The sequence below is a fragment of the Colias eurytheme genome, chromosome 19, assembly GCF_061535395.1.
Source record: "Colias eurytheme isolate Ceu_HAF_F1 chromosome 19, ilColEury1 Martin Lab GWU primary, whole genome shotgun sequence".
Lineage (NCBI taxonomy): Eukaryota > Metazoa > Arthropoda > Insecta > Lepidoptera > Pieridae > Colias > Colias eurytheme.
In genome coordinates this window covers 6,727,019-6,753,267 of record NC_142998.1, presented here as the reverse complement: position 1 = coordinate 6,753,267, position 26,249 = coordinate 6,727,019, and the positions used below count along the sequence as shown (strand labels likewise).

At 33.9% G+C, this 26,249-nt stretch overlaps 2 protein-coding genes and 2 pseudogenes across 5 annotated transcripts in view; 2 read left to right on the top strand and 2 right to left on the bottom strand.

The window, feature by feature from the left end:
* LOC149900221 (uncharacterized) overlaps positions 1 to 26,249 on the top strand; it is a 51,361-nt gene that overhangs the window by 16,554 nt on the left and 8,558 nt on the right. For 2 of the 4 annotated variants that reach the window (XM_090113304.1, XM_090113305.1), the window contains exons 2-3: positions 2,366 to 2,476; positions 18,774 to 18,934. In XM_090113304.1, coding sequence (XP_089969430.1) covers positions 2,366 to 2,476; positions 18,774 to 18,934 — 272 coding nt within the window. Of the gene's footprint in view, positions 1 to 2,365; positions 2,477 to 3,571; positions 3,767 to 10,103; positions 10,586 to 18,773; positions 18,935 to 26,249 lie in introns of those variants that run through there. The other 2 variants (XM_090113307.1, XM_090113306.1) reach the window with 2 other exon arrangements.
* Positions 7,080 to 8,371, bottom strand: LOC149900224 (histone-lysine N-methyltransferase SETMAR-like; annotated as a pseudogene).
* On the top strand, positions 14,023 to 16,415 carry LOC149900223 (uncharacterized). Its single transcript, XM_090113122.1, has 4 exons — positions 14,023 to 14,670; positions 14,948 to 15,152; positions 15,506 to 15,634; positions 15,988 to 16,415. Exons 1-4 carry the CDS (start codon positions 14,653 to 14,655, stop codon positions 16,152 to 16,154), a joined length of 519 nt encoding a protein of 172 aa, XP_089969248.1. The 5' UTR covers positions 14,023 to 14,652; the 3' UTR covers positions 16,155 to 16,415.
* LOC149900222 (uncharacterized) lies at positions 24,312 to 25,125 on the bottom strand (annotated as a pseudogene).

Here is a 26,249-nt window from a genome sequence, read left to right as displayed (position 1 = left end):
TAATCTGACGCGCTCGAGTAAATCCCAAAATCCCCTCTTGGGCTCCCCTACTATAACTAACATTCTTCGCGATTTTATCGGGCCATGAGTCATGACGCATTTGCTAAAAACATTTAATTGTAGTTATGTAAAATTATATACTCTACATTTACATCATCCTTATTAACTCGGAATGACCTTCCGTATTTATACAGTCGGTGTATCATTACTGTTGCAATTATAAACTCCAATTAGATATTATAATATGTTATTGTTGACGATATTCCTGTCCTGTAATAAAGATTACAATATGTGCAACTGTTTTGAAAGGAATTTTTCCAGGATATTATTTACTATTGTTTTTGTATAAGCCTGATTATATCTCATACTACCTACCTTAATCATGGTAATAAGTACTTACAAAAAGAAAGTGCAACTCATACGGATACAAACATGTTGAATGTAGTTTCGAATATTTTCGCTTTTAAGTTTTAACAATACCTTCTCTTGATTGGACAATGTGCAATTTATTATTTATTTTAAGAAAATATTAGTAGATATCCATTCGTTTCTAATGTAAATATAGACATTTTAAACTAATACATCATATTTAGAGTTTAGCTAGGTAAAGGAAATTTTAATTTCAATCGCACATAGATAACGTTTTCTCTAGAAAAATTATTTCATTATCATTATCATAATATTGCCTTTTGATAAATTTAATTAAGGACAACGATTAAAACAAAACAAATAGCGATTTCCTTGAATATAGCGCAATTAATTATACTTCCAAGTGAAAATCTTTATAAGGAATCATCTTCTAATGAAATTGTCAATTCTAAGAAGCGAAAGTAATTTGTAGTTATTCTTATCAAATCAAATTTCCTATTTGTGTGCGATTTGCGAATATACGGGCTGGAATTTTGTAATAGTACCTGAAAGGAACCACGATCGATGGAAATTTTTACTCAAAGGAAACATTCCATAATTTTTGAAAAGGGATATAACTGCTATTAAATACTTTCGATAATTTGCTTGAAACAGAAAAATACAATACAATAGTCAATAACTAAATATTAGGTCTTTTCACAACCCTAGATAGTGTTAGGCAGGATATAAATAGAAATTATATAGGTAGGTAATCTGTAGGGAATTAGATTTGTAGTGACAGAACTATAAAATACAATTAACCGATCGTTACCAAACCTTCAATTGACGTAGATGTTATCGCGACTTGTTGAACATTAAACAGGTGTTTCGATGTTTTGTATCAAGAGTTTATTTAAGCATACATTACATACATAAATGTCTTTCCTAGACTATCATTAAATAGTGGTGAATTTTAAATTTAAATACGTACCCTTCGAACGATTTTCGAACGAATTTATCGATTCGGTTTGCCTTTTTTTTTCTTATGCAACTATATTTACTTCATAATGATAAACAGTATGTTCTATGGTTTTAATATCAGTAAATTTATTATGTCCTTAATCGTTTTATACGAAATGTCTCCAATATTTACGCGTTTATGATAAAAAAATAATTTATTTCTTATACTTAGCGCCGCGCTCGAGAAAAAACAGAATGAATTGATGATGTAGAAATTAAACGTTTTTATGTGAATTAAACAAGAAAGTAGAAATTACTGAAAAAGTTTTATGTATCTACACACCCAATACCCTCTGTTGGTTTAACTTGTTTTACTCTAACCACAATCTTAACTTTTGTCATAATTACTTACATAATATTAATTGTAGGTATACGTAATGTTATTAATTAAAACTTTTCACAAAACATGAGGCAGCGCTTCGTTTTGTGTATGTTCTGCCTTATACGACCATTGTTATGGGCAACTAATTTAATTAAAGTCGGTAAAACAAGATTAAAAATGAAGTGTAGGTATGGATATAAATAAATATGAAGAACGTATAAAATTATTAGCTATGGTTAATTAAAATCTTAATTAATGGTGTTTTTAACATTAGAATATTTAAACTAATAATTTATACACTTTTTCCTGAATCGTAAATACTAGTTACAATTATAAAGTGAATTCACTATTCTAAAATGGATTTCACAAATAAAAACGTAACATAAACGAATTTCATCTAAATTTTTCATGGGCCACAATGGGGGGCAGTGTTAGGAGAGTAGAGGCTATCACGATAGTGTTCAGGGCCTAAATGTTTATGATCGGCCGTCATTGTAGTTTATTCATAATCGCCGTAATCGCGGCATACATCGACGATCATTTTTTGGTCCAACGCTGCCCATTGTGAAGAGGGCCCATCAAGCTATTCTCTACCCACAACAGCAATTAAACCTACATTTGCTACTCTTTTAAATCTGAAACAATTTTCTCAGCTAATAGTTATTTTTCTTGCAGGTCCACCGGCAACTTCGCATCGGGCGCGGGTGGCGGGGTCGGGGCGCCGCGCTCCGCCCCCGCCACCCCGCTACAACTTGAGCCGCAGGCAAGGGCCAGCAAACACGATAAGTGAGTATAAGATTTTGGGACATTTTGGGAAATATAAAGGTTGTAGGGAAAGTTGTAACTGAACTTAGAACTTTATTCTGACTTCTAATATTATATAAATGCGAAAGTCGACGTGTTTATTACGCTGATTCTTTATGATGCCATGTGATCAAATGACTGACACACCTATGGTTAAATATCAAAATCAATACAAACTTCTGAAATAGAAAATGGAAAGGGTTGAAATTGAAAAGAAATTTCAATGTACCTATTTTTAACAACCTAGTGTTGACATATTATACGAACTTCCATATGAAAGGGCATCTTCATCACTAGTTGAAGGTACGGTCCAAATCCACAACCTGTGACCAAATAGTTCGGCTTACTGATATCTCAATTTTCCGTAGTAAATTAAGGTAAGTGAAAGGATGCAACACTTAATAGTAATTGACACGAAAGCCATAAGCAGCCGTAGTCGACACCATCTTATTTGTAGCGACGTAAGATATGTTTACGAAGAGATAATATTATGCTCTCCGGAATAATGTAAGCTCAACTTTCTAGTATTTACCAAATTTGAGAACCTAATCTGTGTTCACGAACACTCCAAGGTTTATGCACCAAGTTAAGCTTTCAAGCAGCCTAATTCTTTGTTTTAATTTGTGGCATCGTCATTGTTTTTGTTTAGTTTACTTTTTCTGTTATGAGCTGTGTCCTTCCCATACGCGAATTAAAGAAATTATTATGACACATGATTATTTCTCCTTTAGGTATCAAAATTATTTTTAATAGTATTTCCAAAGTTTGTTGCACAAATGGTTTTAAAATCGTTTTCGCAAATCTTTATTCTAAATACGTTTATCGACTTCCTTTGCAAGTTGTATACGATACTTCCCATTTAAGCAAGCGCTCATCCGATACTGCCTTCCTACGGAACATCAGTTAGTTATTAGATGTCTATGTCAACAAATGTGTTTCCCTTACCTATTTATTTATTTAACTATTGTGGATTGTATATTTTGCATAAGGCCAAAACCTATATTAGTATATGGGTGATTACCAAACGTCTATTATGCCGGTATGTAGGTACAATAATCAGTTACGCTTATACCGCGATATTAACCAAACGTGTGTGCAAAAACGCACTTTTTGCCAAACATTAGACACATTGTGTATTTTGTTCCTTCGTAAATTTAGCTTAGTTATGTTTTCGAAGTAATGAGTGATACATATGGCGCCATACTCTGAACTAAATGAAGACTCAACATGGTCTGTGATAAAGGTTTTAAATTACGCTTATGATGGATTAAGGTAATTAATCTATGTGCTAACAATGCTGTACAAACATTGCTACACTTGCGAAGATTTTGTTGCGAAGATATTATGTTATAGGCTTAGATAAAATTCGCTTGTTTTTTGACACATGATATCACAAATTGGGTCAATTATTCGATCAATTAATAATATTATTATCGATCTTACATTTTCACAAGATACTTTGAAGGGAAATGGGTATTGATGTCCAGACTGCGGCTTATTAAATTTATTGACTGCCAGTGTTTTTTTTTTGTATTTACATAATAATATATAGAATACTAATGCTAGTAAACACGAAGTGCTTGATTTTAAATTAAGTAAATATCATTTTAGTGACGATTGATTATACCTGAAAAATAAAAATAAATGTCTTCATTTTGGAAATCTATTAAATTTGACAAGTATCTATCAGAAGTTAGTATTATTTTTTTATTAACACTTATATTAGTCGAATCGCGTTTAATTATTTCTCGTTTGATTATTAACAGAGCATGAAAACGTATTGTTGGCGTCTATATTGTTCTTTACAAGTTGTATTTTTGTAAACAAAACGTACTATCCATGCTAACGTGAAAAATGCTCAAGTAAATGTATTCAAGCTTGAAATTATTATATAGGGATGTGAATAAATTCTAATGTGCCGGTTGATATACAATCTATCATACGAAAAACCAAATTATGATACATATAATTATTATAGAGGATAAGTTGAAATTTTATTTTTCGTTTGATCCAGTCTTTTAAAATATAGTTATAACATTGTTGTAAACATGTTTTTGCATTGTGTTTACCAAAATCCATGAGATTTAATTAATTATAACTTAATTTAAAGTTAAAATGTATACAAAACAATTAATGTGAAACTTAAAGGTTTGTAGCAAAACCTGTTGGTTCACAAATGCGAGTTGCGATTTATTGCACGCCTCTTAAGCGAAGCGTTGAGGTGGGTACTACTGTCACTTCGCGAAAAACATCTGATTTTTCAAACTTAAAATGTCTTTATGTATCATACATTGCACTTGTAAGATAATACATACACACACATATTAAGAAAAAACACTATTTTTAACGTTCATGATATTTTTGATGTCATTTTTGTTATTTAAACTAGTTAAAAAAAAGTTTAAAAAAGTTCTGTCTTGGACGTCCGTGTGTCTGTATGTGCGGATCCTTTTTCTTGTTAACACGATAGCGACCGAAATACTTTACTAATCGAGTCTTTTTTTTTCTCTTACGCTTGAGTATGCTCAGGAATAGAACCCTTTCATTTTTCAGGGTCTGATTCGATGTGGTTTAATTGTTATTAAATAAACAAAAATAATAATTAATAAATATTTATTAAAAAAAAATTATGAGGCGTGCACTTTTGGCTTTTCCAAATTTATTTATTATTATTGAAAATGCTATTTCTTTGCAAAAAAGTATTTTATAACTTTTAAAAATTTTTTTTAAAGACATCCGTGCAGTTACAGATTACTGAATCTGTATTAATTATTTAATTAAATATTGTTTTTGTTTGATACAATGAGATAGCTTCCCACAGGGCTACAGGGGCAAGTACCTATCCTGTCATTTGTTACACATCTTTAAAATGTGTTGAAATGTCCATTTGTTACACATCGTTATTCAGTTAAATTTATATAGTATAGTAAAAGAAACGTAAAGTGAATAAATAAACAAATAATAATAAAATTTACGAGGATTTGGACCCATATTATCGTGATGTTTGTGATGATTAGAATGTTAACGTAGTTTTTTTCCATAGTAACTTGTTTATTATTACTCAAATTCTTCCCGGAATAAATGCGAGGTGCGTGTTCTCACTTACATTAATCTAGAAGGTTCTTGGCATTATATATTATAATGTTAGTTTCACAAAGAAAAACAGTATTCGAGCAATAAATAATAAGTAATTATATCTGCAGGTTGTTCCATGGTGCTGTATATTATATTGCTTGGTTAGCTTTGCCCGTAAATCATGATAAACTAATTTGAATCAGTTACGTTTTTGCTAAAGTATAAAAGATCTGGTTCATGTTACTCTTGAATAACTATTTATCAAATAGTTTTAAACTGTACGGTTTGAATTCTTTCAAAATTTGCTGTTTCGTTTGTTGTTGAAGTAAAAATGTAGAATTATTTTATAAAACAGGCTTTGTATTTATAATTTTATAATAGAGACGTCTATTGTTATTTTTCTGAATTTAATTTACTTCATTCAATGTTCGTGGTTATTTTTATAATCCAAATGTAATTTTAATTTTAATACCATTCGACCTTCCATCTATTTTCTATAGGTATATTTACACTTAGTTATTACTTATTAGTAGTGATGCAACGAATACTACTTTTACGAATACGAATACGAATATCAAACCTACTATTCGGCGAATACGAATACGAATACGAATATCTCGCCTTGGTAATAAAAGACTTATTTATTTAATGAATGTTTACTCATCTAATAATTAAAATTTACAATACAAAACCGTTGAAAAAAGTCTTTCCGAAGCACTATACATGGCTTCAGTGAAAAATATTTTTGGGCGAGTTTTTTCTGACTTGGAAAATTGACATCTTCTCGCCTTTTGGCGATCCACACATATGATATGTGAAACCATCTCCAGAATGTGATCTTCTTGTTTCTTCCTCATTGCACCCATCTTTTGATTGCGTGTTTATGTGATTTTGTACAAATAAAAATAAAACTCTCTCTTTATGTACGAATTAACCTTGACGTGCGTATTTACTATTTACCAACATAAAAATCTACCAAGGTGTCCCGTTCTACCGCAGCGCACTGAAACAATATTTGCGCAGTCGAATTTTTACACGCTTCCACAGAATATTTGCCGCAGTTATAACACGTTATAGCATATGCTCGATGTTGTTATTATTTAAACGGTGCGCGGTGTAATCTTTGTTCGATAGATTATTAGATAAACTATTTTTAACGGCTTTTAACGGTTATACAATCTTATCGTCGGAACACTAAGGGCTAGAATTGCGCGAACGAATCAAGATATCTGTCCCTAGCGATTGACGTCAGCGCACAGTAGGTAGGTATGTTGATCATTTATATTGGAGCAAAATATGATAATGCTCATCTTAGGCTACGCGCAGACATAGAGCGTTCTGCGTTCCGCGTTCTGCGTTCTGCGTTCGTCAGTTCTGCGTTCTGCGTTCTAGCGCACACAGGAGCACGTTCAAGATATTTGCGTTCTATTTCGCGACTCTCCGCACGTGAAACATGTCTCTCGAAAGTTCATCTTCCGAAGATGAAGCCTTGCTTTTGTGGAGTCTACCTCGTGTGTTCATAAGTTTTGAGACGAAATAAAAGTTGCATATCTTTTATAATATTTAACTTATAATTCTAAAATTTATACAACATATTAAGCGAGTAATAACAAACAATAAACTTTCATTATCACTCAAAATGTCCACCCTTATTTTTTATACAGGCCCTCAGACGATTAGGCCAGTCATCTATAGCGGCACGAATCTTTTCCAATGGAATTCGCTTTGCCTCTCTGACAAGAGCTCGCTTCAGTGACTCCAAGTTTCGGTGGGACTTTCGGCAGGCCCTGAGCTCTAATTCAGTCCATAAAGAATAATCCAGCGGGTTGAGTTCGGGGCTGGAGGAGGGCCATTCGTTAGCCGCAATGAAGGCCGGCACATTCTCCTTCAACCAAGCTTGGGTGGTTTTTGCCTTATGAGATGGCGCTGAGTCTTGCTGGAAAACCCAATCCTTGTTGTAAAATAAAGTATAAGACAGGGGTTTCACAACAGCCTCTAAAATATCACTTTGATAATTCTTGGCTTTCACCTTGACACCTTGTTGGCAGAAGCAGCTGAGTGACACCTTCATACGAAACTCCCTACCATCACACTAGCCGGATGATGAGTACGCAAGACATTCCGTGCTCAAGGTGGGACGTCCTTGCTACTTTTGGCATACACTTTATTGTTTTGTCGGTTGAACTTTTCTTCGACAGTAAAGATTTTCTCATCAGTAAAGAGTATCTTCCTCGCATCGTGTCTCCTAAGCAGTATTGGACAACGTTCGCGTCGCAATTTACGAAGGCGGTCGTTTAAAAAGTGAATTTTCCTACGGCTGTACGCCTTTACCTTAAGATCATATTTCAGTATTCTATTGATTGATACGCGCGAAATATCAGTCTGCAGTGCGAGTTTTTTCTGAGTGCGACATGGATTTCGGCGAAGTCGCTCTCTGATGATTTTGATGTTCGCAGGCGTCCTCACAGAGCGTGGCCGGCCACTTCTTTGGCGATCTTGCAAAGAATTAGTCTCCTTGTATCGTTTGATAGTGTAATACACGAAGTTACGGCTCACACCAAAAATTTTCACCTCACGGAAAATCTCCATTGGTTTTTTCCCCGCCTAAACAGCGAAATCACGGTCGCACGTAATTCTTTAGTTCCCTCCATCACGAGAAAATTGAAAGAAATTAATTTGAAACTCAAAGGAATTAAAATTAAACATTCCAAATTCAAAATTGGAAAAAGAAATAAATATCAGCCAATGATATTTTATCTTATTTTTTAACTACAAAGTTCGTCTCAAAACTTATGAACACACGAGGTAGAGGAGTCAAAAAAAAGTAGAAAATGTTGGGTACACCCTATCAACACGAAACGAGATGATATGGGAGAATTTAGTATTCTTATCCCTGAGCTGCTTCAAGATGAAGAGAGATTTTATATTTATTTTCTAATGTCAATAAATAGCTTCAATGAGTTACATGACTATGTAAAATCTGAAATAGAAAAACAAGATACCAATTGGAGAAGACGGACCAGCCATAGCGAGAACGCGAGTTCTTTGTAATTCTGTACAGAGAACGCGAGAACGCAAGCGTTCCGAATGACCGCCGCGGTCTAACTGCGTTCTGTGTGCGCCGGCGCTATAGATCCTTCACATTACAAAGAACGCGGAACGCAGAACGCAGAACGCGGAACGCAGAACGCTCTCTGTCTGCGCGTACCCTTATTATTCAGCGGTAAGGTTATAGGCCTATAAAAACGAGAGAAATGTGTTTAGTCGTCGCGTTAATGTGAATTATACTCGAGTTTCTAGTTTTAATAGTGTAAACTGTAAATCCCAAGATGAGCATGGAAAATTGATACAATTTGTGTCTTTTATGGCTTCCGCTAATTCATGGCGCTTTCGCTTCGCTCGCTCGTACTTTATTTTTGTCCTTTTTGTTGTATTAAAGTAGTGTAGTGAAGTATTCAAATATCAGTATCAGTTTTGTGGCTCAATGAAAATTCATGCAATATGATGATGATTGAAGTATTAATTACGCAGTCAAGAAACACGTAGTACCTTGTCACGTGTGGTGTGCGGTTCGAGCGTGAGTTGTGCCCATTTGTCCAATCAACGTAGATAATGTTGATGTTCCCGGTTTGCCCTCAATTCATACCAGTACCGACAGCAAAAAATACGTTCCCACTTTTTGCTTTTCCAATCTTTATTTTGACTTGCTAACACAGCACTTTAAAAATAAATAATAGTTGTACATCAATAAAGAGAGTAATGACCTCGACTATATTTTATTATATGTTTGCATATTTAATGTGGATTGTAAAACGCAGCGATTCACTGTCGTTGTTATTATTTTCTATGATATAATTGTCACCAATCGGACTTGCATAAAACAATTGATCGTAATTACCTGCGATTATGCAAGTACTATTATTATTATTATAGACGATATGTTCTCGAGTCCGTGTTATCGTCTGACCGTACAGGGTATTTATAAACGATCGCTCTTTACTTCATTACAAACATAATATCTGCATGTGCCGATTGCAAATTGCAGTCTGTTGACGTTTAGCAATCAAGTAGTACCGTTGGCGCGGCGTGGTGCGCGGCGTGGTTGCGAGGTGAATGGTGGTCTCAGGTGTCTCGTCCGCGTCGGGGCTCTCACTCACTCGCTTATTGTTTTCGATCAATTAAACTTCAAGTTCAACGCAGATTCAGTACGCGCCGCTAAAGCCGCTCATGCGGTCCAAGTTCGACGAACTCCTTTCCGGAGGTCAGCTGTATCTCGCTTTTATTGTCGCGTCGGTTGAAACCGCGAATACGTTTAATTCGCGACGGCTCGCCTAGGAAACGCTATCTTATCGGCCGTAGCGATAAATTACGGCTCATTCGATATACAATCAATATGTCTATACACATTATGTGAACAGTTGTGCTCTCGTGCGCGTAGCGAACGTCGGTGTCCGCCGGTGTTTGTGTTTTAATATTAATAGAAACCGGTTTCTAATACAAATATTTAGAAAGAGCGCGTTTACTTTCATTCCAGCGAAAAGACGGCGGTCGTGTGAACCGTGTGTACGAGTGTGTATTCATTTGGACCAAATTTCGACATGGCTATGAAATTGTGTGCTCAATTAAAATGCTGATGAATTGGCCTAACTATCAGGAGTGATGTAATATAAGTCCACTCTGCTTCGGTTTATTTACCGTAAATTCACAAAGTGTGAGTGGAAACTCGGGATGTGTCGATACATCAATGGTTCTAAGCATACGCACATTCATTGATGAACGTTAACGTGTTATCATTTGACCTCATAATGAAGTGTGAAAGCGTCTTATAAAGTCAATTTCTTATCATGTAAGAAATGTACACGTACTTTATCTGAACCGAGCGATAGTGAAGGCATAAGTGTAAACAGTGGAAATGTGATCTTCTGCATTGTGATCAAGGATGGTGGATAACGCAAGTTTCGAGTATTCCGACGAGTCCAGTCCTGAAGGCAGTTTCACTGGTCGAGAAGGAAGCACGTAAGGCTGCAACTTATATTTTTTAGTTTTTAAAATTATTATAATTGATAACTATAAATCAATGCAGTAAATTACCTATATCAGTATCATTCGAAATAATCATCCAAAATCTGCATGATAAAATTGTAGTCATGTTTGATTTGAAGAATATCAGTGTATAAAATATGATATGAATTAAAATGAATTAAATAAAGATTGTGTACTCAACTTTATATTAAAGTTGCATACTGTCGTTTCTTCGGTCGGGAAATGACGTCCGGATGCGTTGTATAAACACAAAACTTTTAGCCTCGGTTGTGACTGGGACATCACACGGTCCATATTTAGATCATTTAAATTGCTATTTATGATGACAGCTTGAACTAACTCGCGCTAGTAGAGTACCTGCTACAAATATCTCAAAGATAAAGATGCTTTTGTCACCAATAGTTCTTCTATAAATAGGAAGAGTAACAACAATTGACTTATTTATCTATGTACCTAATGTTTTAAACCTTTTTCGGTTTCTAAAATCAAACCATTCCCCATTCCCCGGAATCACAGACACTATAGAAAATCTATTGTGTCGTGGCCCGATCGGGCCGCTCGGTGGTCAAGGGGTATGGAAAATTGACCCATATATCCTATACATAATAAATATTCCGTTACTTCTAAATTGTTTATTTTTAACACATTAGATGCAGAGCATGCATTGTAATATAATGAGAGTTGTCACGAACACTTCGTCACGATAAGACATGGTGATTCCATTCAATCTCGGTTCATATAAATGTATGGTAATTTCAGTCTGTCCTGAGAAAATTATACCAGTTTATATCGATTTATCTAAATTAATTCCAAAATTATTCCGGTGTGAATTTATGTATTCGTTTGGGAAATGATCAGACTTTATTTTTGTATGTTTTAAATTAGGAGCTTTTGTTTTTGCGCCTAATTTTAATATGTACTAGGTTGCGAAGAGTATTTACAATTTACTTCAAGATAAGTCTAACTTTACATTTTTAAATAGGTTAAGCCAAGATTTAAATTACCCTTAATCTTTACTGAAAAAAATATGTTTACTGAAATAATAGTTCAGTAAAAATACTTAAGACTGACAGCGGTCTGCGATCTAGAACGATTGATCCGCTTTCAAGTTTCTGGAATAGCGAGTCGTGTCAATGGGTCACTCGGCACTCCGTATTTCGGTGCACTGATATATCATATTATTAACTCCCCACAAATCGGTCCAGATGCTAAACAGCATAACAGTTCCTCAAACCATGTCATATTAAAATTCAATGAGTTGCGTCGCTATCAGCGTCATTCATACATGATTTATGTATTAAGATCGCTTCTCGCAGTGTCTTTGGGCATAAGATATGTTCTTGAAATGTCGGTCGACGTTTACCAACTGAAATTCTAATTCCATATGGATTCATATAAACTTGGGATTATACGGGCTTCCATCAGTTGCCCCTGCTTTTGTTTAGAGGGTCGGTGTGGTGTTTCGTTGTCCTCAATAAAATGGGTGTTGTAGTCGTCACGAAGTACGTAATACGTTTGTTCAAGTAAGCGCTTTATTTGTTGTACGAAGTTTATTTGTTAGCGTCTGTACTTTTTTATAGTATTTGTTTATTTTCATTTTTTATTGCCGTGCTGGTGTGTGAAGATAGATTTAAAATTCGCGGTGATGTTTTTGATCAATCATAAATTTATTACCATGACACGCAATAATAATAATAAGGTTCTATAATATCCAGTGTTAGTAACAAACTTTTGTAAACGATTAGTTTAACTAAGTCTGTGCCATTTAAAAATGACTTGCAAATGTAGCTGTCCAATTTATAACAAAAATACCGATTCTATAATGATAGTATAACTGGTTTTCATTATATTAAATATCGCAGGTTTCGCAGAACTCAGCGTTATAAATTGTTTCATGTTTATTATCTTTTGACTTAAGAATTATATAAACCAATAATTAAATATTACTTTTACGTGTATCTGCGCAAATCGTTGTTTCAGTTTCGGAAATTTGTTTATTACACGCTTTATAGTAGCTTCACCTGTATGTTTGTTTGTTTGTAACCGACTTCTTTGGGCACGATTTTGACCCACTTTAAACGGCCAGATTTCGTTCAAACTTTGTAGATTTATTGAGGACCGATGACAATACACTAATTTGATAAAATTTTCTATTTTTTAGTTCGGTTTTCTATAAAAAGCGTGTTTTTTTTTACTATTATTATTTTTGTTACTCGTTTATTGTTACACGCATCCTCCCCGGTATGTCAGATCGGTTTTAAAAAGTAGATAATATAGTGTATAATATTGGTTTTAAATTGGTACACGGTGATATCGATCTTAAACAACTGTTTCTTACGACACGATTTCCATCCCAGAGGATGTGGGTTCGATCAAAATTAGAAAACGTATTCAAGGAAATGTGCATTTGATAGCGTCGCAATTTACTAAATTTTCGTTGCTCTATTTCTAATGCTTTTTTATTTTTCCGTAGAATACCTATAATTACTAAGGGCCGATTTTTCAATGCTTGGATAAAACTTATCCGTCCAATAATGAATAAAGTATTACTCGATAATATTAAAATGTCACGTAAACTGTCAAATACGGGCAATTAGAATACGTTTTTAAAATGGTAGTTTTATACATTATTCGACGAATAAGTTTTAACTAAGGATTGAAAAATCAGCCCTAAATTAATTACAAAACAATGCCCAAGCACACGTACCTACTCTATTTTTCATTATCTTGCCGCTTCAATTTAATAAATACACAAACGGGTAGAGACTTATGCATAAATAAATTAATTTTAGACTCGTTTTTCCGTAATCTAGTGTACATTATCATCGTCATACCAAAATAACCAACGTAGGTGGGGAGGGATAAATTATTATTATTTTTAATTTTTAAACAAGTGACTCACAATGTGTGGTTATATCTATAAATTATTATATCTAGATGAAATGATAAGGATATGAACACTTCATACATATTATCGAGCACATTGATGATTCATCGGTGTAAGAGCTTTTAGTTATGTATTTCAGTAAAGTACACGCCATTAAAACTGAAATGTATGTGAAATAACTATAAAGTAGTTTGCAAGGACTTCCTTGAGTCCTTGGCAAAAATATTATAGCATGACTCAGTAGAAATATAACGAAGTAAATTGCATTATTAAACATTGTTAAGTACATAACACGTCAAAATATATTATAATTTATTGAAGGTTTAACGAAAAAAAACAACTGGTCTCGTGTAGGAAGTTCCAAAATAAATATCCCCAACCAGTTCATCATTGCAACGTCATACTTATAAAAACTTAAAAGTGCCGCCAATGACGTGTTATGGTTATGCTAATTAATTGCAAGTCGTGATTGTTGCGCGCCCGATTTCTCCGGTTATCTGTGGTCATTGCACTGCAGGGGGGTGAAACTTAGAGTATGGTACATTATACAAAGAAACTAGCGACATCTATTGGCTGTCCGGCAGCACTATTTAATTAACTTTTTCCTCAGAAGATGGCAGAACGTAAAATTTTTATGCAAAAAGAATAGAATGGCTATAAAAATAACTAAAATCATTTTATTTAGAACAAAATTCAATTGCTTTTATAAATATATAATATATGTGATGAAACGATTTTTAAGTGCTTTATACAGCGGAAAATGAAACGTTTTCTCTCATAAGTGTCAGAACCAGTGTTGCCGTTCTAGGAACGTTGTCTCTTAAACTAGGGAATTTAGGGGAACGTTTCGGGGATAAACAAATTCAGGGTACGTTTAGCTGCGTTTTGAAAATAGTAGAAAGTATCAAATCAGCCATACTGGTCAATTTGATACTGATTCTGAAAGAAACGATGTGCTCAACAATTTTTTTTTTTCGTTTTTGATTTTGTTAGTTTTGCTAGTGACTTTTAATTTTGGAAAAAGGCAACCCTGTCCAATGCGAGATATGACAGGTCGCAGGATAATCCGTTTATTTTCTGAAATTTGAATTATTCTTGAGTTTGTTGTTAATAAGTTTTAAAATGGCTTGAGGAAGGTGTATTGTGTTTTTGGATGTACATAGTGAAATGGGTAAGTTTTCTTCAAAATTACTTATTTATATTGAACTGATGCTACCAGCACGTATCCCTTATTGTTTGTTTCGGTCATGGCCGCAGAACATCTTTGTTTGCCCTTATATTATGTATCACTATTTTACAAAAATTTTAAATATTTGAGTATTATATATATTTAATTATAAGTATATTTATTATTTAAATATACTTACAATATAAAAATAAATATGGAGAACACGTGACATTTATTGCGTATTTCTGTATTGTAAAGGTTGTTTTTTATGTATTTACAGGAGCATATATGCATCGTTTCCCTCACCCTACAAGAGAACGAGTTGTTTGCTAACTGGATTTCAATTGTTGGTGAACGACTAAAAGATCTTGAGCGTGACATGATCTATAGAAACAAGAGAGTCTGTGATTACCATTTCAAGCCTGAGCACAAAGTTTCAGGTCACCGATTACTCCATTTATCTGTTCCATCAATCTACTTGAGTGGTGAGTTTGAATATTACCCATAGTTAATACTTTATTTATCAAATTAATCATTATCTTAGGTAGGATTATTATATATAATATACAGGATTTATACCACACTATTTTTAGTTAGGGAACTGGTTCTTATTTCTACTGGTAAAACGCTACTAAGCTTTTAGTAACAGAGTCCTCAGTGGTAGACTAACTAGCTTGATGAGCACCAGTCAATGCTCTACCACTATTCTTTAGTTTCTTCAACCAGTTTTCATTTCAAAAAAGCTCAACTGCAAGTTTATTGTAAAAAAATAAATAAAATGATACATTCTGTAATTTTATCTTTTGTAATTTTGACTTTACTACTTTTATAATTACAGGTATATTTCATTCTGCGAGTACAGCAGTTTACATGGAACATAACTATTCTCAGCCAAGGATGTGGCCTTGTGAGACAAGGGCAAATGAAGATAATGATGTCCCATTATATCAGCAAATTTTAGATAAAGGTATAATAATAAATATTTTTTTATACTGCTCTTTTTACCTAAATCGGCAGAAGCAATTATGTAATGGGGTGTTAATTATGGTATCATATCAAAATATAAGATACTTAAAATCTCATTTAAAATATCTAGTGAGTGATAAATTGGTCCTAAGATACATCCAATTTGGGGGATTATATGTTCAACATTTGTATTAATCTACATTAACTGTGCTGGATGGGTTTATTCTAAAGTAACTCTGTAACTTGGTATTATAAAGTAAAGCAGAAATTTAGACACAACATGACTTGTCTCTCAAATGTACTGATTTCATTTGTAAAAAAATATCTTTAATAAAGTTTTTATTTTCTTTATAGGTACATTACATTGGGATGAATACTTAGTAGAAAAATATAAAAGGTCCCAAATTGAACAGAAAAAATTAAAGTTTAAGAAAACTATGTCTAAAGAGAGAAGTTTTAAATCACGTCTTGCCAATGCCGAAAAATTAGTTGCTGGTCAGGCATTTCATAAAGTCAAATAGTCATAAAGCAAAAATGTCAGAAGCTGGAATTTTTTTTACTGGAATACAATATAAACAAGCTCTGAAAAAACCTAAAGGAAGACGTTATACCACTGAAGAAAAAGTGTTGGCCTTGACTTTGCTATTTTATTTGTTATGTTTGTGTTATTATAATGCTTAACCAAACCTAACACTATTTTATTTGTTATGTTTGTGTTATTATAATGCTTAACCAAACCTAACACTATTTTATTTGTTATGTTTGTGTTATTATAATGCTTAACCAAACCTAACACTATTTTATTTGTTATGTTTGTGTTATTATAATGCTTAACCAAACCTAACACTATTTTATTTGTTATGTTTGTGTTATTATAATGCTTAACCAAACCTAACACTATTTTATTTGTTATGTTTGTGTTAATTATAATGCTTAACCAAACCTAACACTTTTCATTCATTCTCTCTTCTGCATAAATGTTTTAAAAAATAATACTTCTTTCTATAATCCCATGGTCCGTATGTGTCGCTTGTATAATGATTTGACTTCGCGTAAGCCAAACACAGAACTTGACGTATTTGATCCAAAACTGGGTAAATTTAAAAATCAGGTCAAAACCGTGCACAAGTCTAATCTACAAGTTCTATGATATTTTAATCTTTAACTTCCATAGTTCTGAGATACTTTAATGTTTATTGGACATAATTTATTATTATACTGTGATAAAATGTAATGAATTGTATCTTATGTGATTGAATGTAATGTAGGTATTTATTGATTTTACTGTATTTTATGTGATTTAATGTATTGTAGCTATATTGATATATTTATCAGCTGTGCTATAATTTAGATCCAATTTACTTTTTGACTTGTATTTAAAAACAAAACATATTTTACTTGATCTATGAATTGTTTGAATGAATTGTTGATAATTTAATCTTTGACTGCCATAGTTTCTTAGATACTTTACTAATTGTTAGACATAATTTATTGTTATACTGTGATGGAATGTAACGAATTGTATTTTATGTGATTGAATGTTATGTAGGTATTTATTGATTTAACTATATTTTAAGTGATTTAATGTACTGTACTTAGCTATATTGATGTGATATTTATCTGTACTATGATTAATTAGATTCAACTTATTTTATGACATGTATTTTAGGAAATTATTTTACTTGATCTATGAATTGTGCTAAATAATGTAATTTTTAATAATTTTTTTTTCCCTCAACTATGCTGTGTGCATACAATTAATTGGTTGGCATTTCACCGCAACATGTAATTAAATTTTGTATAACGAGGCAAAATTGTCAGCTGTGGTGTGCACCTTATTAAATAAATAAATTAATATTTGTTATGTTTGTGTTAATTATAAATTATAATGCTTAACCAAACCTAACGCTATTTCATTTGTTATGTTTGTGTTATTATAATGCTTAACCAAACCTAACACTATTTTATTTGTTATGTTTGTGTTATTATAATGCTTAACCAAACCTAACACTATTTTATTTGTTATGTTTGTGTTATTATAATGCTTAACCAAACCTAACACTATTTTATTTGTTATGTTTGTGTTATTATAATGCTTAACCAAACCTAACGCTATTTCATTTGTTATGTTTGTGTTATTATAATGCTTAACCAAACCTAACACTATTTTATTTGTTATGTTTGTGTTATTATAATGCTTAACCAAACCTAACACTATTTTATTTGTTATGTTTGTGTTATTATAATGCTTAACCAAATATTAATACCTAAGATTATTAGAATGCTAATTATATAGTGTGGAAAAAAATGAATAAACTCCCAATTAATTTAAATCGTTTTTCTTTACCTGGCCCAATTATCTTTATATTTTCAAATGTGTCAAGTGATTTGTTTTGTTGTTATCTTTTTTATCACCTGGAAATGTTTAGCTTTAAGTCCAGCCACCAATTTATTACGCAACTAGATTTTTTTTATATGCATTGTGTAATTTTGCGTTGGGTTTTTCACGCATACAATGATTGTACGCGCCAGAACAGATCGACACAATAATACAGTTGTGATAAAGGTAACGCAATATAAATTATTATCAGAATAGCTATAGCGACGTAGCAATAATACCTATAGGTACGTATATAGATATACGTATAGGTATCTATAGCACTTTTAATGCGCCCGCCATACGCTTGGGGCGCTAGTGTTCATGGGTTCTCGTTTTATCACGCAAGATGGCTCTCTTTTCCTTATACATAGTTACTATACTCTTTGTTGCACTGGCCAATTGACATATCGTAAATAACAGTATATAAATACTACCTTTAACCCTCGGATTCGCACGCATGTTCAAAGAAAATTCTGGGCATGAGGTGTGTCACCGAGGTAAAAAGCTAAATATAATCACTCCCTAGCCTCTTATCTCCAGAAACAAAACTCGTACCATAAAATTGCTCGCAACTTGTAAGAAAAACAAACAATTACACTTTCGCATTTATAATATTCGGAAGGATGGTTAGGATAGAAAATATTGTAAGGATAGTAAATATAGTGAGGATAGTTAGGAAAGAAAAAATAGTAAGGATGGTAAGGATAGTCAGAATAATAAGGATTTTAGTTACAATTTTAACAAGGAACTATTTCTCCAGGCATGCAGTGAAGCCGCTCTCGGGCTCAGCGCCGTCGGTGCGGACGGCCGCGCTGGCCGGCTCCGATGAGACGACGGAGTGCAAGCAGCCCAGCAAGTCCCGGCAGAAGAAGTTCCAAAGGCACTTCCCGCAGGTCGGCCCGGAGGAACGAGTTCTTAATTGTAAGTTGGCAAATAGGTGCAAATAGGGCTGATTCGAGATAAAGACTGTAAACAAACTGTTGGTACGAAATGGTATCTTTCTTCTGAACACGCTTTGCAGATGTCGGGCCACAAAAGTCTTTGACAGAAATGATTTGAATTACATATGAAATATACAGACAGAAAATTCGCCCACTATCGCAGGGTAATGGTCAGATTGTTTACAATTTATATATTATTTAGTCTCGCTGATAAAATAGATATGGAGATATTTGGAAGTGTAACCCCTTTAATAATGTGATTGATTATCGGCAAATAATTTGTACACAAATGACGCAGACCAACTTTATCTATGCGAAGGTATTTCAGGTCAAGATTGATTGATCAATAATTTTATTTTTCTATATACTGTAAATGTATATAGAAAAATAAAATTATTGATTTATTCGGGCCATGGTTGTCTGTTGTCGACAAGATCTTTAAGACTTTAAGAAGATTTACCATCTACGTAGAAGATATTATTGAAAACAACTGCATAAGTTTCGTATCTTCTCGGACCTGAAAGAGCTTAATCAATTGATTTTTAATTCATTGTTATTTGTTTACCTATTTCACCGTTATACAAATGATTATCTTGGAATTAAAATATTTCCTAAATAATTATCTTAAAATAATAATATTTTCTACATACTTTACATCGTGTTTGACCCTCGTTTGTTTAGAATAACTTAACAAGGTCTGCAGATAAAGAAATATCATTTGTTCACAGCCCAGTATTTCGTGCTCGTAATTCAATAATTGTACATCTTATTAGCATTCGTTAACCTTGTTTGTAAATTCACTTCCTCTGCTCGATTTTTTCCTAGATAAATATATGTGAATCATTATAAATTTGTATAAGCAAATGGTTAGAAAACAGTCTATTGACTTTAAATACGGGAAAAACTAATTATATTTGCTTTAGCAAAACCTCATCTATGCAGCCAAGGGGTAACGTCAATGTTAAATTACATATCTTTCCATGTAACCGCCATAACAAATCTAGCGTATGCTCTTGCCCAATACTGAATAGGACCGTCAATATGAAATACCTGGGTATCTGGATTGATGAGAAACTAAACTGGAAAGAACAAATTATTAGCACGTCGAGCAGGCTCAGACAACTTATAGTTATTTTTAAAACCCTAAGAGACATTGCAACCCAAGAGTTAATTATTAGAACATACAAAGCACTGGGTGAATGTGTGATCTCATATTGTATTGTTAACTGGGGTGGAGCGGCGAAAACATACATGATACAAGTAGAACGTGCGCTTAGAGCTCTGCTCAAAGTATCGCTCAAACTACCGTTCCAATTTCCAACATCGCTGCTATTCAAGAGGGCTAATGTATTGAGTGTTCGTAAGATTTTTGTGCTTCAAATAATTAAACGGTTTCACCGCACTGAGGTACCGAAAAATAATAATCCCTTGAATACTAAAAGAACCTATCGTGTACCTGTACCTTACACTAAGACTCGTTTTGCACAAAGGCAGTTTTATTATCTAGCACCCATTCTTTATAATCGTTTCAGTTTATATACTAAAAATGCTTTTGCTCTCACTAATCATAAAATATTACAAAAACTAAAAGAATGGCTTTTACCACTCGATTATTAAATAAATAAAATAAAAAACACTTTATTGCACACACAAAACAAAACAAATCAAACAAAAATAATACACAAACAAAGAAGCGGTACAAATAGGCGGCCTTATCGCTAAGAAGCGATATCTTCCAGGCAACCTTAGGATATAGGAAAAATATGAAGAAAAATGAATAATTGGATAGTAGAAGGAGCATAGCGAGGTATTATAGAAGGTGCAAATAAAAGTAGGAAATAGATAAATAAATACAAATATTAATACATATATACATAGCAAATAAGGAAAAATAAGGAATAACAGGATGAAAGTAAGTAGTTAAGATAAATAAGAACGGATGAAACATTTAAACGTTAGTTGTGAAGATAATGCTGTTTGACCAGATACTTGAAAGAGCTGATAGATTGAGCTTTCCTGATGTTTAATGGGAGCGAGTTCCACAACCTTACAGCTTGCACGGTGAAGGAAGCATCATAAAAACGGGTTTTGTGAGCGGGCATGCGAAGCGTAAGGTTGTCCAAGGAGCGTAGATCGAGTTCATGGGAGGAGCCCAAGAACACGAATCTATTTTTAAGGTAGGATGGGGATCTAGGATCAAAAAGGATATTGTATAGGAGGGAAAGGATGTGAGTATTCCGGCGAAGTCGGATGGGCAGCCAATTGAGTTTCGAGCGATATTCTGAGATATGATCATATTTGCGCAAGCCAAAGATGAATCTGATAGCAAAATTTTGAAGTCGTTCTAATTTGTTAAGTAGCTCCTCATTAAGGTCTGGAAAGCATGCATCACCATAATCAAGGATAGAAAGCAACAAAGACTGCGCCAGAACAGTTTTCGTAGGTACAGGTAAAAAGTTGCGCAATCGACGTAAAGATGACGTAACACCAAAAACCTTACGGCTTACTTGTTTTATGTGTTCGGTCCAGGATAGGGTTTGATCGAAATGAATACCAAGGTTTATAACCGATGTACTATAAGGAACTGGGACTCCATCGATCGAAATACGAGCTAAATCCGGAAAAGAAATCTTAGAAAGGAAATAAGAACTGCCTAAAATAATAACTTGAGTCTTTCCAGGATTTAATTTGAGACCATAAGCTTGAGTCCAGTCGACAATGGATTGAAGGTCAGTGTTGATGCGAGTAATCGCTTCTTCAAGATTTTCCATTGACGAATGGGTGTAAATTTGTAGATCGTCTGCGTACAGATGGTAGAGAGAGGAAAGTTTAGAAGAAATAGAGTTAATGAAAATACTAAAAAGGAGGGGTGACAACACGCCGCCTTGAGGGACGCCAGCAGAAACATCACACCATGAGGAATAGGATTCATCCACCCGGACGCGCTGCCGACGACCCTGCAAGTAACTACGAAACCAACCAACCACCGCAGGAGATACGTTAAGAGAACTAAGCAGAGCTAACAGGATATCAAAGTCAACGGTGTTGAAGGCATTGGAGAAATCGAGGAGAGCAAGGATAGTTAGCTGCTTATTGTCCATTGCCATACGAATATCCTCTGTAACTTTGACAAGAGCAGTGACCGTGCTATGGCCCGTACGAAAACCAGATTGTAAAGGATCTAGAAGGGAATTATAGTTAAGAAAGGAGCACAGCTGTTGTTGCACTAGCCTTTCAAGAACTTTAGATAGGAATGGTAGAATGGAAATAGGGCGATAATCGGAGAAATTGGATGGATTATTTTTTTTAGGGAGTGGAATGATGAATGCATCTTTCCAGATCTGGGGAAAAGAACTCGAAGATAGGGAGAAATTAAGGATGTGTGTAAGGATGGGAAGGATAATGTCAAGAATGGGCAGAATCATAGCACGGCCTATACCATCACAGCCGAGAGCATTCGAAGCGATGGCCAATGTATTCTTCTTAACGTCACTGGCAGTGAAAGGTACAAGAATGAACGGAGGAGAGTCAGGAGTTTGCATGGTAGAAAGAAGTGAAATGGTATCAGTTTTAGTGTTACAGTCCAGAGTAGACTTTGACGAGGAGAAGTGTTTGTTAATAAGATCTAAATTAATATTTACAGGAAAAGAGATATTCTGAGATTTACCAACTCCAAGTGTTTTTAAAAATTTCCAAGTGTCTGCAGTGTTGCCGCTCTCAACGGATTTGTGAATGTGGCGTCGTTGTGCATCTCTACACATCGTATTACAGCGATTGCGAATTGCTTTATATTTTTCACGATTGGAGTCCGAGTTATTCAGTTTAAATTTGGCTTTCGCCAGATTTTTTTTGTGAACAATGGATCTAAGTTCATCTGTCAACCAAGGAGCTGGAACATGCTTCATTTTAACTGCTTTAATTGGCGCATGAGTATCGTACAGTTTAGTAAGTAGTAAATTAAAGGCTGCAACTTTGGAGTCTATACAATTAGCAGATGAGACAGGTGACCAATCGATTTTTTGAGCATCATCACACAGACGCTCAACGTCCATTCCACGGAAACTGCGCTGTAACAATACTTTGTGCTTTCTTTTGGGAGGACGAACACGGTAAGAAAGGAAGACAAGGTCGTGGTAAGAAAAGGCATCGGCAGTGCACTGACCGTGCTTAGAGACAAGATTAGGGGAGGAAACAATAATCAAATCTAGGAGAGAAGGACAACAGCCAGGAGAGAAGTGAGTAGGATTGAGGGGAAGGATATTAAGGTTACAGGAGGATACGATTGTTGAAAGCTTGTCACTCCGGATGTCATTTTTAAGAAGACAGGTGTTAAAGTCTCCCATAAAAATGACATGGTCATAGAGAGGACGTAAATTCTCTAACGTTTTTTCAAACGCCGGAAAATAGTTAATAAGAAGTGAAGGGACATAGAAAACACCTAAAAGAAGTTTAGTGCAGGAAATCATGACTTCAATTAGCAAGTGTTCGGCCTCGTCGGCAGGTGGCGGTTGTGGAGATGTGCTGATAACGGTGAAAGGTAAGTCGGAGCGTAAGTATATAGCAACTCCACCACCCACCCGACCGGTACGGTCGTTACGTACCAAATTGAAGCCAGGTAAGGAGTAAGAGGTAGAGGAAAGACAAGGCTTGAGCCAGGTTTCAGAAATAAGGATAGCGTGAATGGAGTTAGAATTAAATGATGCATGCATATTGGTAAAATGTGCCGGAATACTCTGTGCGTTGATGTGGATAACGTTAAAATTTTTTAAAACATCGGAAAAGGTAGAAGTCAAACATATATCAAGAGGTGGGCTGTCAAAACTCTGAAAACTATCATCACAACTATGAGCGCTTACGAAGGAATCACAGTCACTGTCATTCGAAAACGAAATGGTGGACTAAATGTAATATATATTAATATAAGAAAGAAATTTGTATATATATGTATATATAAATAAATAATATCAAATATAAATATATATATATACTTTTCCTATACCCGCCAGCTACATAGAAAATAAAAATTCAACAAACAAGTAAACAAAAACAAAAACATAAAACGGAACGTACTGAAACATTACAAACTAAGTTGACATCTCCGAGGTTGACATTGATTCACTGACATTTGACATTAGACATATTACGAGAAGTCAACAGTCAACACAAAAAACAAGAGTGACATCTAAAAACGTGAAGTGTAGAAATTATAATATAATTAATTGAATACGGGGGTAATTTAACTTGCCGAGCGCACAGATAAAAAAGTGACACAGAAAATAGATACAAATCACAATTACAACAAGAAGAAAATTACAACAAAGATAAATATTATGGATACTCATATTATAAAGAAGGGCTCACTTTCGTCCGATTCTTTTGGGCCGGGTGTTACCCGAACCCTTAGTCGCTGGGGCAGCACCGGTTACAGTGTTTGCAGGCACAGCTGCTGGATCGCTGACGATAACGTCGAGTTCATCAGAACTTGTGACCCGGTGTCTTACACCATCGGCAGATCTCACAATAATATTTCCCTCTTGAGTCCAACAGTTAGAAACTCCAAATTTTTTTACGAGCCAACATAAAGGTATCATGCCGAGATTTTGTGAGAAATTCGGAAATAGTAATTCCCGTATTTTTGAGGCAAGTTTTGGAGAACCATACCCGATCTCGGACTGGCACCCGGTCAAATTTGACAACGATTGGCCTGTTTCTATCAGCTGAGTAATGGCCCAAGCGGTGGCAATGACTAAATGACTCGGCATTAACATCTGGCAGTTCAAGGTGCTCAACAATAACTTTAGCCACAAGATCAGCGGTGTTCTCTTTCTTCTCTTCGGCAATACCGTGAAAAAGGAGCATCTTGCGACGAGAGCGGGTTTCCTGCTGGTCCGAGATTTTAAGCAATAACTCCACTTGTGCATGTAGCGTCTTCAGTGAGGAAGTTACAAATGTGCGAAACAAATTAAAATCAGTTGTGTTCTCACCCGAAGTTGTTTCATTGTTGAGTAGCTTCCTTTCAAATTCTGCCATTTTAGTGTTGAAATTAACAGTCATCTCTGACAAAGTGTGCTTAAGTGACTCCATGGTAATAGTAATTTGAAATAAAACTTGTTAGTTGAAGATAAGAGTGAAAAATACAGGAGAATGATGCTGGTAGGTATAGTTTTTACACAATCATAACTTTACACTTAGAAATCAAGTAAAAATATTCAAAAATATAATTTTTAGTAGAGCAGTTAAAATTTGATGTTGCTAGGTAGATTATTCTGAAATAGAGCACCTTTTAATGCCCACATATACAAAATAATTACCAAATATACCTATAAATTATTTTATTTTATTTTTTTTTATTTTCTTTAATTTTATTTGTCTACCTATAATGATAAGTTTAAAATTATATGTTTTTTTTAACTATATCTGCTTTCTTTTATGTTTTAAAAACGACATTGGAACACATTCACACACATACATACGCACATACAAACACACACACACACACACACACACACACACACACACACACACTACTTGCACTACGTCTTCAAAATACACTTTTTTTTTTAATCTTTAATTACTTCGTTTATTATAAATGATACTAATCAAATAATTATTTTAATTGTATTAATTATTTAATTGCTAAACAGTAAATATTGTGGAACTAAATATTATGTTATGAAATGTAAATTGTTTTAAATATTTTAATTTATTAAATTTTTTTTTTTTAAATATTATGATTTATAAATTTTCTTCTTGTGTCAACTTTAAGTAAAATTTTCTTTGTAACTAATTACTATTTTAATGTATTTTATTGAACTATTCTAATGTACTGTATCGGGAAGGCACAGACTCCTGAAACACAGCGAAAGCTATATTGGGAGTCTGGGGTCTATATTTTGATGTAAGGAACCTTGTTCAATAAATGATTTTTATTTTTTTTTTTTTTTTTTTATAAATGTGTGTATTTTAGTGTAGACGTTAATACGATGTCGAAAGATAAATTATTTCTATTGTAACCAGTAGGTCGGGCAGTTATAAAGTGTAAACGTAAAATCGAATACTATAAAACACACAACATTAAAATAAAACAATGATTCTGAAATGTTTTTACTTGTTTATTGGTGTGAAATTGAAACGAATTGACGCATTGGAAACAACGTTGAAGTTACAAAAAGTATACAAATATACCAATGACTTCTGGAAATTTCTTTGATATCACGTAAAAGCCAGATAAATGTTGTTTGCGGTCATTATACTCGTAATACAATTCCTTCAATATTCAGACAAAAGTTAGAAGG